Source organism: Cyanistes caeruleus, chromosome 3 (assembly GCF_971803275.1).
Source record: "Cyanistes caeruleus chromosome 3, bCyaCae1.hap1.1, whole genome shotgun sequence".
Taxonomy (NCBI): domain Eukaryota; kingdom Metazoa; phylum Chordata; class Aves; order Passeriformes; family Paridae; genus Cyanistes; species Cyanistes caeruleus.
The window spans coordinates 19,822,907-19,840,956 of record NC_141703.1 but is presented as its reverse complement, the minus strand read 5'-3'; the positions used below and the strand labels follow the sequence as shown (position 1 = coordinate 19,840,956).

General features: G+C 40.0%; 1 protein-coding gene across 10 annotated transcripts in view; it reads right to left on the bottom strand.

Annotated features, from left to right (window-relative positions):
* Nucleotides 1–18,050, bottom strand: part of MID1 (midline 1) — a 243,958-nt gene that overhangs the window by 37,590 nt on the left and 188,318 nt on the right. For all 10 annotated transcript variants that reach the window (XM_086880108.1, XM_086880111.1, XM_086880105.1 and 7 more), the window contains one exon: nt 5,065–5,160. In XM_086880108.1, the coding sequence (XP_086736234.1) occupies nt 5,065–5,160 (96 nt within the window). The remainder of the gene's footprint in view (nt 1–5,064; nt 5,161–18,050) is intronic.

Genomic DNA, 18,050 nt, shown 5'->3' with positions numbered 1-18,050 from the left:
GAAAAAGCAAATTTCTGTGGAGTTCCTTTCCAAGTTGTCTGCCAAGTTAGCACACATATTCCACAGTGATGGTAAACACTTATCTAACCCATTGCTCCTTTCATAGAAAAAAAAAAAATCCCCAGCAAAGCAGATTCCTTCTTCCAAATACGTTGTATGACTCTCAAGGCCATTTGCTGCAGTTCAGACACCAGGATTTACATACAGGCTTTCCAACTAAATTTTCCTATTGAGAACTTCTCAGTTTACTTGAGTTTTGACAAAAATAATGCCCAAATTTCAAAGAATGAGTACCATGAAAATCTGTGAAAACAGAGTATTCACTGTTTTTTATTGTGACAGACAATGCCTCTTTATTTTTCAAATGTCCTTTGGGAATTGTACTGACAACTGAGTTTTGATTTTGCTGTCTATCAAGTAAGAGAAATGCCATCCAAAAATTGATGGAGACATTTTGTTGCAAAATTTGAAGGAGCTATCTTGTCGCTGAAGTGTTACTAGAAACTCAAAATTCCATTATTGTGAAGACTTCCTGTTTGGCTCATTTCTTTTTTGTCAGCCATATATAAAAATAGCAACAGCAGGATTTTTTAGGTGCTGCCATCTTCTCTTCATTGGTTTTGCACTACTGCTTTATACTGATTTAAAATGTATCTGATAATGTGAGTGTTGAGTATCTGTGCCAGTGAAATAAAGAGCAATATACTACTTTTTATTCAGATGATTATATAATAGGACTATAAAAAACCACCATTTGACACACCCATACCAAATTTTTGACTAGGAACTTTACACTGAGACTTTGCCTGCAGCAGATCTTTAGAAGTGAGCTAGAAACTGAGCATTTCTATTACATACAAAGAGCAAAGGATGCAGCAGTTTGAGGGTTACACAATTAGAGGAAATCGCCTCCTCTTTATACAACCAAAAATTATTTTACAGTGCAGTCCAGAATCTGCTTCCTATGACGTTTGGTGAATTCAAAACAAAACAAAACAAATAGAAAGACTGAGATACAGAAGCTATAAAGCTGTCTGCAAGCAAAACCTATTTCCTTTCTCCTCCCCCTAGATAATTGCTCCAATTTCTTCTCCAGCTGAGTTCAGATTATGTTTCTGTCTAACAGATGAGAAGCTTCATAGTATTGACTATATAACAGACATTTAATCATGCATTTCCTAGAAGAGATGAGAAAAAAATAAAAATAAAAAAAACCCCTTAAACTGCTTAGAAATAAAAGTAACTGGCATATGAGGCTTGTGCTCAAATTTGTACCTTATGTTGATGAATGCCATGGTCTAAAAAACATCTACAGAAACCTCACACAGCTGTAGACTGGAAATTATGACAAAGAAGCAAATTTGCTGTGACACAGCACTTTGTCAGTCATAGAAACTCTAAAGCCAAGAGGAGAACCCAAACACTGACAGCACTATATCCTCCCCTGATTCAAGTGAGATAATACCAGAGAGGCTTTTATTTTGGATTCCAACAGGTGTGCTGAAGGCCACGCTGGGCCCCTCCAGCCCCCAGTGGGATGGAGGGAAGGCTGGAGGTGGGCTGGTGTGGCCACAGGGATGCTGCCACCCAGGGATTCACCCACCATCCTGGGCCTGTCAATCCCTATTTTGCAACACTGTGCTTGGAAGATTTGTACAAGGGCCCTGCAAAAAATTTAAAGATAAAATTATCCAAGATAGTTTTTAATGCTCTTAAAAAAGTTTCCTACAGATACTGTCAGAAGTGCAAATGCTGGGCGTTAGGCCTACAAAGAAATACATATGCAAATAGTAGCTGTTTCCATTCCCTTCTCTCAGTTTGTGGAGGAAGCTCTATTTTATCCTATGAACCAGTTTATATTTTATGCAGCCAATGCCTCTACACAGGGGAGCAGCCAGACCTGCCCCACCAGGGCCAGCCCAGTGAGCTGCCCTGGCCGAGGGGGTGCTCTGCAGGAAGAGAATGGGCCAAAAGTATGAGGCTGCAGACTTGCCATGGTCTCTAAGGAAGGAAAACAAAGCTTTCCTCATTAACAGCCTTTGGGGTTTCTGCAAAACCAAGTAATGACAGACAGGATCACAGAGGGAGAGTGGAAAGACAGAAAAATTAGTGTGAAACAAAAAACATGTTAGAGATGTGTCTGGAAGATGAGTGGAACAAGTGTGTCAGCGTGCTCCTAAAGAAACAGATTTGGGACAGAAAAGAGTGTTATAGTCTTAAGCAATCACATTTCAGGGTGTGGTTCCCTTTGAGAAAATGGAATTTTAAAAATTGTTGTCATAAGGTAATAAACTAATCCATGTTATGCATGAAAGCAGACATTCAGACACTAAAATTATTATAAAATGCTTAATATTGTATCTTACTTAAAGCAGTAAAGAATACAGATTTGGCTTGACTTATTCACAAAGTTTTTCCTGCTGTTATGACCAGAACCACCCACAGGAATGCAAGACTGGAAGCGAACTTTTTGAATCTCCCAAGATCGGATTTTTCGTCAGGATAAATCCTGTCATAAATTGATAAACTCCATCTAAAAATAGGCAAGATTTATGTCTCCATTGCTGTGATGAGGGGCCAAACCAGATACCCCTCCCCAGTGACTAGAAGGCCTCCAGCTTCCAGATAATCAACATCCCTGATCAGCCCTTGTATGCTTGTGGGGAGAAAGAAATGAAAATAACTGTTTCAGAAAGGAATAAGCATTAGTCTTAAAACATAGAGAGACTGGGATCTGTACTTTCCTATGGATGAAAGTGCAGTTGGGAAGGATGCACGAGTGGATCACTAATCTGCCATAAATCTGGCTCCTGGGATGAGAAACACTTGGTTTCTCACTTGGTGGATGAGAAACAGTGGCTTTGTGACAACATTTGGTTTGGCTGGCGAGGATTCATTTACTCAGAATACACAGAGTCTGTTTGTTGTTCATTTTTGGAAACATCAACTCCTGCTCCATATCAAACCAAAAAAGACATTTCTTTTTCATTTTTCATGTGACATTGACTTTTTTGACTTACGACATGATAAAGGCTTAAAAAATGTTGCTGTTTATAACTACAAATAAATGTTAGTGAGCATGACTTTTAAAAGTTTATATATCTCAGAGTAAAGTCTTGCTAACTTTAATACAAGGAATAATAATAATTTCCTCTCATTCCTTGTTTTTCAAAGTTCAAACTATATATGAAACTGAAAGCTTTTACTTTTTTTTTTTTTTAAACTGGTTTTAAAGCCCCCAATATCTAAATCAAAATTATTTCAAATTAGTTAAGGAAATTCAAAGTAGGTAACAGGAGTCTTTAAATTCACTACTTATGTTTCTATATGCTTACAAATTATGCACAATGTATTTTACGTTATTATCTGTAATACAATATATCTAAAAATGAAAAATAAAGCATTCAGTGTAAAACTAACTTCCTGTTCAGTTTCAACATTTCATTGAGTTCATATGTCAAAACTAATACAGTCATTGCAAACTTTTCCTAATATTTTGTAATTTTAAATTTGCATTGTTAATGTTTTAGCCAATAAATTGCTTAATTTAATTTTCAATTCGGGTTCCAGGCTTGGGTTGAATTTCTGTCCTGAACAAGCAAGAAGAAAAAGAGTGCACTGACTTTGCAAAAATCTATCTAAGCCACAGTTTCTCCAATGCTGGAGATATGCACATCATATCTGAAGTTTTCACAGGGCTCTGAGAAACAGAGATAGCTTTAAAGTTTACTTCCCCGTCCCCACTTGCCCAATTTCCAGCACGGCCGAGGTCCAAGGTTTTGACTGAAGCTCATTTCTTAATATTTAGCTAATTTAAATGCTAATTAGACTAATTTGATGAATAAAACATGTTAGGAATTCATTAACAACTATATTGCGATTGCTTTATGTCTACAGAGAAATTTTCTAAAACAGGACTCCAGGGACAGTAGCACATCTGTTACCAGTTGAACAAGTTGGATTCTTTGTAATACTAAACTTAGAGCTGGTAATATATAGCAGAACTGCAGAGAAGACGAGAAGCAATTTTAAATTTTTCAGATCTAGCACATCTTGGACATAGGCCACCAATGAAGAAGAGGCCATATGCTGTCCTGGGCCATCTGCTTCATGGGGTTTGCTCTGAGTTTTAGGTACAGAGAGAGAAATTGTGTCTTATCTCTGTCTCTCAATACAGACTAATGCCATTCCAGCTGTTCTGCCTGGTGATATTGGTGCCTATATAAAGAAATTAAACTATCCACCTAATATCTCATACTGTGGATAGACTTTTATGGTTTTATTGAGATCTGTGAAGTTGGTGAGGCTCTAGAGAAGCAGAGCATATACACACATAGATAAGATTTCTTTGGAAGAATAGAGGATTTTTTGGTTTTGGTTGGTTGGTTTGGGTTTGTTTCTTTTTTGTTGTTTGTTTTGGTTTTGTTTGCTTTCCTTTTTTGGGTGAACTTTTTTTGACCTTTTCTGGGGGGAGGGGGAAAGTAAATTTACGACCCCACCTTGTTAAAGATGTTCTTGATATTCACAGTGGAATATGTAAGTGAAACAACTAAAAGGCCTGTAAGAACCTGTGTTCTTTGGAAGATATATTTTATGGCATTTGAGTACAGATATGTATTTAGATAGTTAATTCTAATTAAAAAAAGAAAACTAAAACAAAACCAGTGGTAAACAGAAATCTAAATTAGGCTGGGAATGTGGGTGTTCCTATTTTTTTTGCCCTCATTTTCCACCTGTATTTCTCTGTCTCACAAAGAACCTGGAAAGACAAATGTTGCAGGTAGTAAGGGATGTGTTCAAGTATAGTAGCAGTGGAGGCCATACCGACGCACCGTAATTAAAACAGGACAGAAAGGAATGTAAAGGAGGTTATCTGTACTGAGAATACCACTTATCAGTGAAAAGGCTTTAAGTCAGTTTACCATTATTTAAACTGATTTCTTCCCATGTTTGATTGGTTTTAATTGTTTTGTTGGGCGTTTGTTTGTTTACATGTTTACTCCTGGATGCTAGAACTGAATGTAATTAAGTTTATAAGCATTTCTAGTGGAGGTCAGTACTCACTTCTACATGTTGACAGGTCTGAATGAGTTTTGCCAGAAGAGTTTCCAGTTCAGTGTTCCTCTTAATAAGGTTGGTGAGGTTACTCTCCAAATTTTGCTGTCAAAATAAAAGAAAAAAAAACCAAAACATTTAAAAGAATTTAATACTTAGGTGAATATTTGAAAAATCGAATTACACAGGTATGAACATGAGACTTTCATATTGATATGTTCCATTACATGTTTGATTAGATTAGATGTTTTGTCTATGCAAGACAAGAGAGCAAAAAAATTCAAGACAAGAGTGAATTCTGGAAAATAGGTTTTCTAAGGACCTAACAACAATTAGATTAAGCGATTAGTTTTATTCAGGAGGAAAAAAAAATAGTAAGGAGAAAACTGAAAAGGCAAGAACATTTCCCCAAAATAAATATTTATTTTAACTCACAACATTTTTGACTCCTTATTTCCTGCTTTCAGTCTAACATCTGAATTTACAAACTTGCTGCTAACTGAGGTCTCAGAACTGGACAGCACTTTCTTCTTAGGATTTGAAGTGCTGGGAGGGGTTGATCTATTTGATTTTATTCCCTAGTTCAGCAGAATTATATTTTTTAATAAATAACTCTAAGGAAAAACATCCTTTCTTCTATGGGTAAGGATGAAATACCTACTCACAAACTCTGCCTTCCCTAACTGTCCTCAGGAGAACTCGTGGCATTTTTCTGTGTTTATCAACTGATTATGGCTGCCATAAATATCTGCAGCTGTGGTAGCATGAAACCCTTTCCAGCTCACAGGTCTGAGGCTGCATCCTGTCTCCCTGCAACTGCATGGGAGATTGAGATCTAGCCACAAATGCTTCAGCCTCCCTTCTCCCCTCTGTATCCACAGAAGGGAAACCCAAGCACATGAGCAGCAGGTCTGTGACAGCTCTGACCCACTCCCTGGAGTTACTGAACAAGAATACCAGAAGTGGGTCCTGTGCTTTTCTCTTGACAAGGGCTGAAAGTGTCTTTGCCCACAACTTTCATTAATTTCAACCCTCCTCATCTTTTATTAATGACCTTCTTTTTGAGCACTACTACTTTCCCTCTGGTGTATCTATTCTATCATTTCAGTCCTCACAGCTACCATTAACTTACCTGATTGTATAACCCTCCCCCACTCCCATCTCCATACACACATTTAGAGTGTGTATGTGTGTCTTCTGGTGTTGTTATTCCCTGCCTATTTCATGCTGTTAAAGACACTTTTTCTCTGCCCTCTCTGCAGCTGTGCAGCTCCCTTCCCACTTCTGCATGTGGCTACAAAGAGATGAAGATGTATTTAATTGCTGAATACATAGTGCTGATACACACTTTGGCATGTACCAGGGTTGATGCTGTAAGCACTGGAGAGGCAGTCAGTCTGATCCACTAAGGAAAGCACAACATTTTGATGACTTTATGTATATTACCCTTCCAAGGAGCATGATGGTGCTTGAAGTAGATGATTTTGGCATTTTCTTCCCAGCAGAGCCATGCATATCATCTATGACAAGCTCTGGCTGTAAAAATACCTTCTACACTACATTTATTTTATAGCCCATTAAAACAAAGAGTAACAAGAACAGGCATTTTTACCAAACTGTTTGTGCTGGATCCTACATTTCCATAAGCCATACTGTGAATGATCTTAATTGCAAAGGCATGTTGGCTGTGCTGTCAGATGTCCCTTTGTACAGCTGAGACTCACATGCAAAGTCAAAATATCATATATAGTTACAATATCAGATAATCTTTGCCTTCAATAAACAGTTCCTTAAGATGATACAAATGTGCAAATACTCTTGAAATTTTATTTATAACACTTCTTAATATTATATATTAAGTTTTTACATGTTTTAATATTTGACACTAAAATGTTTCAATGAAAATTATGTATCCTTGATTGAGGTTATTTAATTTAAAATGTATTATTGAACATAAAAAATACAGTTAGTAGCAGTTGGTGCCTATAAATACTATGAAGAAAAAATGTATTCAAAAAGTTTGTGGAACACTGAAATTATTTTAAATAACTGAAAATTATTCCTCTTCAACTAAGGCCATTAATACATGAAGAGTCAGCTTTTTTCTCTGAAACAGAAATGCATTGACCCATAGATTATATATAGATTATTATATTCAGGACATTTCCAAAATCTGGATATTATAATCTATATTCATGTATATGTAGGATGAAGAATAAAATTTTAGAGTAAGTTTCCTATACAGTGACTTCAAATAAACCCATATTTATAAACCCATATATATTGTTATGGCTTCACATAGGTCTCTTGATATCTTCTACATCTCCTGACCATGAAAACGGAAGAAAACTGTGAAGCCAGTGAGATGCCTTGGAAAAACTGGAGTTAATCCATTCCCATGCTCTGTCTCCTTGAACTGTGTAATTTTCAATTATGGGAAGCCTGGAATTTTGTTTCCATGCAGTTTGGTATGCAAGAGAATGTTTTCTATTAAATCAAGAATAATCAGAATTTTGTTAATTTTTTGGTGAAGAACATCAGTTTCTATTAATACTTTACCACATAACAAGAACCTGGTGGCTGCTGTCTGAAATTAATGTCAATCTTTCCAGTTTCACTAGGGCAGTACTGAATGGCAGCTCCTAAAAGTGGCCTGATTCAAAAGTTTTAAAGCTCATAAAACTTGATAAATTCCTGCAGTATGTTTACCCAGATTTTCTCTTGGCAGTATCTTCCTCTAGCACCTTCCCCTATTATTTTCTCAGATAGCCATGGAGCCACTTTAGCTATTATATGATAGTAAAATTGCAGAGTTTGAGTTCTGCCCTCTTTACTCCATATAGGAGGACAAAGAAAAGGCCTGAATATTTAAATTTCAGAAACACATGTTTGCTCAGAGACTTTCCAAAGTGTTGCAACCTCATTTCTCATCCACACCAGGACCTTCCTTGCATAAGACAACAGTGTCAGATTTGGAGGTCCAGCCAACTTGGAAAATCTAGTTGTTGTAGACCAGAATTCCTGTGAGAGTGAAGTTTAGTCAGGTTTGAAGTCTGAAGGAAGTGTGCTCTCACGTTATGATGAGTACATGTGAAAATGAGTAGCAGAGTAACCTGATTCCAAGTATCTCTCTCCTTCCCACTTAATCTTCTACTGCTGTTCTGTTGACCAAACCAAATTACAATTGTATTTTTGGTAATGTTCTAGGTAAATAATAATTTCTTAAACATTCTCACCTTCCTTTTCTTTCTTTTGCCAGTTGCTAATTTTCATTGTTATCTGTCTATTAAAAACTGATCTTAGAAATTTTGGTGGTATTTTTTTAAAAAAGCACAATAGTTGCTCTGCATTTGCTCTGTGGACAGGCTTCACATATGTTAACTCAGTAGATTCAAACTGCTCTCAAAAAGCAAAAGCAAGGCTGAGTGCTACCTGACTTACCAATGTAGATCCAGACCAAGATCTTGACATTCCATGCATGCTTTGAAATTGTTTTTACAACATCCAGTATAAAGTGAAAAGAATGCTTACTGTCTAATTAGCATTTTCTGACAATTATACAACATAAATATTCCTATAATCTTGGCATAAATCCAAGTAGATGAAACCACAGACATGTAATTGAGAAGGACAGTTGAGGAGGATGTTTCATTTTAAGTCCTCATGTCTATAAAATGATATGACCATTTTCAGAGTCTAAGTTGGAAAAATTAATGCTAAAAACTAGAGGAAGGCAACTCAGTATTGATCACTTCTTCTAAGCTGCTGTCTAGCTTATGATCATGTTGCAGCAACGATTGCGTGAGGCTTGTGCCCTTATTGAAGTGGGAGGTCAGACTAGATGATCATAATGGTCTCTTCTAGTCTTTAAATCTATCAGTCTATGAAAACCAAATGTGAACCCATGCCCTTTGCCAAATTAACAGTCTCACGCAAAGCATTGCTTGTCTAAAATAAGAGGGTAGCACAAACAGATGATCCTAAACTACTATATGGGTTGGAAATGCTGTCAAAATAAATGAATGTAAGCTTCTAAAGAAGAGAAATGCTGAGTTGTGTGCTCCTGCCTTATGTCACAGCAGACAAAGAAGAAGAACCCCCAAGATCATCTTCTAAGAGTCATCTTCCATAAAAAATTTCTATTAAAAAAGCCAAAAAATAAAGCAGATAGCTATCAGGTACAATGAGATTTTCAATTCATTTTGAAGTAAAGCAACTGCATTTTTCTTATTAAAAATATTATTTTTTCTCCCACTTGTAAACATAAGCAGTAATTTGAATTTTCCACTCACTCCTTACTGGAAATCTTAGAGACCTGGCCCACTGAAACTGCTGCACGTGCTAAGGCACACACTATGGGATAGTATATGTAACAATAGTCTTGATCACCATTTATATCAAATCCACCATGACCAAAGCTTTTCAGCAGCAAGCATTGCCTGAAGTTTGCATTTCCCTTGATTCTGGTGTAGAACTGATCAGAATAAAGCATATTTTGAGACTATCTCCTGATTTAAAGAACACAACTTGGCATGGTGGAAATTTAGTAATTACCAAGGTTTATTGAGAACAACTACCCCCTTCCCATCATCTCTTTACAAACAGTCAAAATGAAACAGTTCATACCTTTCCAGACTCCATTAGTTAAAGTGTGTAACTTAAAGCCACACAGTTACACTGTTGTAGAGGAGGAATAAAACATCACAAAGCAGAAGTGTGATCACATTCTACTTTACTCAAGCCAGCAGTGAAACCAGAGTGGTGTTGACATGGCAGATCAATCTTTGCAAGCTGGTTAGAGATCATAAACGTACTCCCTCACTAACACACTCCATGCAAACACATCTTCACTGAAATGTTTTCCTCCTAACTCAAAGATGTTATGCTGCATGTGCTCCAGTTATATTTTCACCTCGTCATAGTGACATACCCCATGAACTAGTCCTGTTGCCTCCGGAACGTGTGTCTAACCTATTAAATAAGTTGCCAATCAAATTCAGAATAACTGCCAGAATATCAAGCATGGTTTTGGGCCAGGTTTGGGGTGAACTTAATGCTTCCTTTGGTGTTCTTTATTTAAATGGATATGCCAGGTGCACATGGAAAAATTTAAGCTAATTTTTATTCTATGTACTCGCCCTGAAACAGATGATTACTCTTCTGTAGTATTCATGTGATCAACTTTGTACGTCTCTAACATTTTAATAGGAATGATTGACCTCAAGTCTCAAATGTGCAGAGCCTGACAACTGCACTCTGCATTCCCATGTGTAAAGAAGTAACAGCTATGATGTTGATAGACTCCTGGGGACTAGGATTTCTACCTCAAGTGATTATAGTATATCACAAGGAAAGACCCATGAGATATTGCCCTGTTAATTAATTGTCCAGGACTATTTTTATTAAAAGTGCAATGAAAATAGCTGCATGGGAAGCCATTATGACTCCAATGATGTTAACTAAGTTGAGTATTGGATATTTCCATATTTCACAGGAATGTCACAGTTTTTTCTTATCTCTATTTAACATGGGACACTGTGGAAACTAAAGGAAATCCAAGCACTTCAAATTCTTCACCACATAAAATCTTTATTAACTGAGAAAGTAATATTCTAGGGAGACCCTCCAATTACACTCTTGTGTCTCTGCAAAGCCATGCCCTCAAATATACCAAGGGTTCTTCAATTTTTAAGTACAGTTCTGCCCTTTTGTTTAACTACACTAATCCCTCTTGTGAATTGCTCTTCAGTTTTCCTTCACTGCTGCTTCATTTTTGGAGAAAGAGAAATTCATACCTGGGGCCTCTGAGGAAAAAGAACAGGACAAGATATATATATATACATATATAGCACCCTGTAGCAAAAGTTTTCCATTGATATGTACTATAAGTTTGTAAAATAATCAATATATATAATTAAAAACTATTTGCCCATAGCAGGGACCATGTTTATAGAAAACACAGGTCAGTGAAACTTTCATTGCATACTTATTTTGTTATTGCAACAGAAGTGAAAATTGCATTTTCCCTTAGCAGAGGCATTCAGACTTGTTAAAAGAATTTTGTTCCAGTTTAGACAGTGACAAAATTGACTATATAGGGCAATTTGGATTTTTTTCTCAATTAAGCTATTAGAAGATACCCAAACGTTAACTTGGTCAGTTGGTTGTTAACTCGGTTGGTTGTTTCAGTTCTATTTTTAATGAGTCATTAATGAAAGAATAATAATCAGGAGTCAAGGACCAAGATGGAATGGATTTAGCATCTGACAACATTAAAAACTAAAACACAGCTTGGACTTATATGTGAGTTAATAAAGGCTTTCAAAAGTGTAACAATATATTTGAGGCCAAAATATATTTGACCATTTTTTTCCTGCCTCAATGCAGGAGTCAAACTGGAAGCTAAAGTGTTAAAAGAGCACAATAAATACCAGACACCCTGAATTTAATGCATGTCATTAAAGACTTATAGTGGCGAGCTAGAAGGCTTATAAAGTCATTCCTTTCCCCATGGGCTAATCCAGTGCAATGAAGGGGGTTAAGGACAACTTGAACTATTGCACAGCTGTCCAGCAGAACCCTAGCTAAATGTACTTCCAGCCTCCCAGGACATGGAATGTATTTAAAACCAGGAGTTCAACATGAGCTCCAGCCCACAAGATGCATAATGTAATCCTGCTCAAGCAAGATCTGGGAAGTATTCATTCCAAAACCTGAAATTCTAAGTTTTCCACATAACTAATGACAGGCATCTATATGAAAACAAAACAAAAATATTATCTAAAGAACCAAAATTTATGCAGTGCTATTAAAGTCCTGGTTTCTACAGATGTCTGCCTAAACATTTCTGAAAGTTGTATTTATTTAAGAGGTTTTATTATGGGAAAAAAAATCTGGCTTTAATCAGTCAATACATATTACTGCATTTTGTGGCTGAAAAATTCCATCTTATCTAAGCGGGTATGTGTAAAAACAATTCAGTATTATGCAAAGCTGGCAGGTTTGAAAAGGCAGCTAGATGGGTAAGAAATGGAGAAGGTCAATGTGGTGATTTGGTCTGCATTAGGTAATGGTGGTGGAGCTGTCTCAAGCCTAATTCAGCTCTTTCTGCTGGCCTGTAATAAAGCTGACACTTGAGGCAGCTGCACCCTTCTGCTTTTGTTTCTCAGTATAGCAAACAGCACATTGAAGGATATTTATTGGTTGCCCTCCTGAGGATATTAATTGTCCATGCAGAGAATGAAGCTGTGAGTCCATCCCCTGGCATAGCTAGGAGGTCTGGACTCAGACTGCTTTGTCCACCACTAGGCAGCATGTAGCAGTGGGGCTAACAGAGCACCAGCAGCTCCTGTTCCAGAACAGGAGCTCAGACAGAGGGACTGTCTGAGCAGCCCCACTCCAGGGAGGAAACAGGTGCATCTGTGACACAACATACCCAGCTGTTGCCCTAGTGGCACATTAGGAGCCGTACAGGCACCACTGGTAAACCCAGGGGAAGCCAGAGAGCTGCACCTCTTCCAGAAAATGCCAATCCCACAGTCCAATGTCATGCTCCATGAGGTGTCACCAAACCAGCTAAGCAGAAGCCCCATTTCTAACATAGGGTGAATTGTATTAATCAAAGCACCACTTACAACTGTGTTTCATGGGGGTTTTTAGTGTTTATGAACCCTCTGAAATTTTGCCAAGAAGCACACCATCACAACACTGGAGCACTCTGCTTTTTCCTCACTGATTGATGGCTCCACCTTTTTCTTGCAGTGAATATAAAGCATACCTTGCAGACTACATACCATCAAAAAGCTGGCATCTGTCCAGTTTGGTGCTCACTCTGTCCCATGCTCATTGCCTTGCAGTGCCATGGTTAGAGCTTGCTCTAGACAGAAGTGTAAATCTCTCAGTTTTCTTCTCCTCATTTGCTCTATTTCCTATTCAGCAAACTAAAACTGTCTACTAGATTGAGTAAATGCCCTGAAGGAAGTTTGGTGTGGGGTACCTGAGTTTCTCACAGTTTTCAAGTTTAGATATAAATTTAACTTTTTTGAGTAGAAGGCTTAAACATTCATCTAAAATTCTTGTCAACCTGACCTGATTATAATACAATTTATTGGTATTTTTCTATACAAAGCTTTTGATCAAGCATCAGATCTCACATTTAGGAGTTACTAAAATAAATATTTTAATGCCTTGGACTGGCTACCCAGAACGGAGGCTAGACAGAGTTAGAGAATAAAGTAGTTATTTATTAAAGGCCTTCAACAGATACATCTTGGTCAGTGCAAAAGCCTCACAGAGGCTACATCCAAAATGGACAATGGTGACAAATTTTTCAGGCTTTCTTCCTTTTTTTTTTTTCTTCCTTTAACAGCAGCTTTGCTGTATCTTTTAAAGAGATACAAAAGATTAAAATGAATGAAAAAGATCTAACAATATATTAAAATATTTTAAAAAAATATTTAAATGATGAAAAAAATCTAGAAAGAATAAAAGCAACCAGATCAGATTCCTTGATAGCAACCTGTTTATATTATTCATGCACCTGGAGCATTTATAATGTGTAAAACATTAATTTCACAATAAACATTGTAAAACTGCCTCCTATATATTATTTTAAATGCAGTTCCCTGTAAGGAATATGACGTGTATTGGGTTGTCTGCAGTACATACACATTTAGAGAAAAATACACTCTTTCAAATGGAAATGCCACATATATAAGGGACAGTACTGTTTGTTCAGAATTTGCCATTACTTTATTCTAACTCTGTCTAGCCTCTGTTTTAGGTAGCCAGTCCAAGGCATCAATCTTTGGCTCAGATTTCAGGTACAGAGCTGTTATAATATTTAAATTTTTTGACTTTATAATTTGCTAGGGATAAAACCAGAAAGAAACATTAAATAATCTTAGTAGAATTACATACCCGGGGACTTATTAAAAGAATGTGATGGTGGTAAGCTGAGCTTAAATTAAATGGAGAGTATAAATTGCAAGGTACAGCTTTGTCATAACTTGGAAGCAGATTTTGTTTCATATTTCTGTCACAGTCAGGTGAAGTTTCTGCTCTGACTTGCCTAGTCTTTATTGCCAATAATTCCTCAGAGATCAAGATTTCAAATACACTAACCACCACCACTACCACCAAAGAAACCAACCCACCCCAAACCTAAAAAAGACAAAAATTGAACCAAAACAGCAACAAGCCCCCCACAAGTTTTAGCTGGAAACTGAAAGTTCTGAGTATATTTTAAATAGGGATAGACTAGAAAAATAACCATGACAAATTCAGCACCTATTTTTTCCCTTGTATTTTGCAAGTGATTAAGCATACCAAGATACTCAGCAAGCACAAGTATCATCTTCTCTCATTTAATGTACAATACTAAAGGCTTTTCCTTCCCTTACCTCAACCAAATCCTTTTCCAGACATCCCAATCTCCCTCACTACTCCTACTTCCAAAACATGCTGATAATTTTGCTCCATTTTTTCTGGTCACACTGTGACCTGTCCAGAAGCTGCTGCTACAACATGCCCCTCACCTCCTGCTAGACTTTATGAACCTGAGTTGAACTCAGTTTCTGGCTCTTGCTTTGCTGGCAGGGTATGGTGCCAAGAATTTCTGGGGGAAGGTATGAAAGTAATGTGGATGCTCAAGAAAATGCTCAGGGGGTGAGGGATGCATGTTACAGACGGCAAAACTGCTGAAGAAATAACTCCTTTCCCTGCTAAGATACTATTTTTTCACTCCCTAATGTTAAGAATAATATGTTACAGTTGCTGTTTGTAAACTCCTTACTTATCTTGTACCCCGGTCCCAGGATATTGTTAAGAATAATACGTTACAGTTGCTGTTTGTAAACTCCTTACTTACCTTGGACCCCTGTCCCAGGTTTACTTACCTTGTACCCCTGTCGCAAATTGCTGTACCCCATATTTTTGTTCCTTGTTCAGCCAGGCCCTGCCCCCTCTCCCAAGTTGCTGTACCCTGTGTTTCTTGTTCTGTGTTCAGCCAGGCACTGCCCCCACTGCTCCTAGACTCCCACATGGCAACATTGTATCCCTTTCCCGAGTTGCTGTACCGTCCTGAGGAGGAAGATGACATACGGACTTTTATGCAAACGAGAGAGACCAGAGACTTATGGGATGCACCCAGACTGGAAAAGACCCCAAAACAACGAGCCACGCAAAAGGGAAGGAATAGAACCAGCACCATCTAACAAGGAAGACCCAGAGGAGTCCCCTGGCTTCTTTCCAGGGGCCGACATAACCTCGAGGAGACTCGACTGGGATGACAGCCTAGACTACGAGCCTGAAAGAACGAGTCTTCCCGGGGACTCCCGTGAGGAAGGAAGGCCCAGCTCTGTCCTAGTGACAGAGCTGCACGGATCCTCCTCTTCTGCGGTGTCCAGTGGGAGCAGTGGCGGTGTGCGCGACCCCTTGGGCCCCCACCCCAGAGCTGTGCTGCTTAATAAAGGCCTTTTTAAAAGGAGCTGGTCTCCTGGCCCGTTTATCACAGCTTGGGGGCTCGTCCGGGATAGCCACGCCCTGAAGAGGACCAGGGACGGGACAGCTGCCCACCCTATTGGGCCTCCGGGGGACAGCTGGCTATACCGGACCCAGAAGAACAGCCTGGGATCGACATCGCAGAAGAGCACCGGATTGGGTAAGCCACCGGTGGCGGGAGTAGGAGGCGAGTGAGTGGATGTGTGAGTGAGACGGGGGCTGGCAGCTCAGACCCCCGGGGCGAGTGTGGACTGCCCAGTACCGCGGTTCCGGACTCCCGCGAGGGGGCCGGCCGGGAACGGCAGGAAGCGAAAGAGGCTCACTTGGGCCTAGAGAAACGAGTGAGGCGTCTCCTGGGGATAAAAGCCCCCCCTCTGAGTGCGCAGAGGGTACCTAAGAGAGTGAGTGGCGCACATAGGGGTAGGCCCCTCTACTGAAAAGGGCTAAACGGCCTAGGCTGCTCCGGGCGTGTGGAAGGCCTAGGTGAGTGAGAGTCACACGCAGGCAATCTAGGTAACTCCCGGGGTGGTGTGTGGGGGTGCCTAGGTTCGGTGTGAGTGAACACACCCCCCCCGCTTGGGTACTCAGACGACCTGACCGGGGAATTGGAATTGGGGGTCCCCAGGCCCTACCGGCACCAGGCGGTCAGCGAAGGGCCCTCGCTTCCCAGGGTCTGTGACACAGGACGTGCTGAAAGGCTCTAGTTGTCGCGGCTCAGTCTCGGCTCAGGGGGGTTCCTGAGAAGGGAGGTCGTCAACCTGCTGCCGGAGAGCACAGGGGCAGGTAGTCTGCGCGGGCGGGCGAGGCAGCTAGAGTAATACACTCACGCATCCCTTAGCCGAAGCCATTCCCTGGTGGGCGGAGCGGCTAGGAGGCAAGGGGGAATTCTCCCACCACTCACTTACAGTCAGCCCTCGCGCAGAAGCTATTCTCACTGGGGAAGGGGGATAGTCAGGGAGCGGAGGGGCAGGGGGTTCCGGGGTGAGCCCTGCTGACCAAATCTTGTGGACGGCACTGAGACAGGGACGGGGGAAGGTCCCAGGAGCGTCTAGTGCTAGGGTCCCCTCGACGTCGACCCAGGAGTGCTCATAGTCTTCGCTGGCAAGGGGGTCAGGGAGGCGAGGCGCGAGGGGAACGGGATTGGGGTGTAGGGAGGGGCAAGCGGAACCTGCAAGCCCCGCTGGGACCTAACCCCCGGGGCAAGCGGAGACTGCAAGCCCCAGAAAATTCAAAGTGTGAGTGGAAGGCCGGCCGAGTGTAAGAAAGGGTGTGGATTCCTGTGTGAGAAAATTGAGTGTATTCCCTAGTGTGAAAAGAGGAGAGAGTGAATTCCTAGAGTGTGAGTTTTTGTTGAGGTTTGAAAGGTCAGTTGTCTGTCATTAGAAATTTTTTAGTTTGAGCAGGAGTACCTTTATAAAGTTTAAGTAAGGGCCAGTTTTAAGTTAGAGGTTGTGTTGTTTGTCAGTTCCAGTTTTGTTCGAGTAGAGGCACCGTAAGTTTTAAGTGAAGGTCCAGAGATAGGAGGAGCAATGGGACAGTGTTTAAGTAAGAGAGTAGGTCCCAAGGGGAATGAAGAGGCCACCAGAACCATTCCCCCCGATAGCCCACTAGGGCAAATGTTAAATTGCTGGGATGCACAAGAGGCCACCAAGGGCCTAGACCGGATCAAGATGATCCATTACTGTATAGAGGTCTAGCCCAAACTAGAGATACAAGGACAGTGGCCTTGGTATGGTACTAAAGATCCTTGGATGTGCTCCCAACTGTACCAGCATCTGAAAACCAGAAGAACTGAGCCCAGAAAGAGTATCAGGCATTCTAGCCATACCTGCACCAAAAACAAAGAGGGACATAAGAAAACTCTTAAGCCTTTTTAGATATTGCAAACTATGGATGGAACAATATACCCAGAGCATCAAGTTTCTTTATGAAAAGCTAGTTGATTGTGAACCCATAAGGTAGACAGCTGAAGATGAAGCGTAATTAAATCGGCTGAAGGTTAAGCTGTCCTCAGCACCAGTTTTAAGCCTGCCTGACTTAAAAAAAAAAAGAATTTGATTTGTTTGTCAACTCTCAAGAAGGGACTGCATATGGGGTTCTGACCCAGGAATGGGGAGGATGTCGTAAGCCCATAGCCTGTCAATCCAAACTGCTGGACCCAGTAGCTCGTGGGTGGCCCACCTGCGTGCAATCAATAGCTGCTGCTGCCATTTTAATAGAAGAGGCCCAAAAGCTAACCCTACAGGGTAAGATCAGAGTCCACACACCACATGATTTAAAAACAATCTTGAGCCGAAAGGCTCAGCAGTGGCTGACAGATGCCAGGATATTAAAATATGAAGTCATCCTAATGGATACTAGCAATTTGGAGCTAGTAACCTCCAAGGGCCTGAACCTGGCACAATTTTTTTGTCAGGGAAGCCTCTGTCTGAATTAGAACATGACTGCTTAGAATTGGTAAATCTCCAAACCAAAGTGAGGGAGGATCTGGGAGA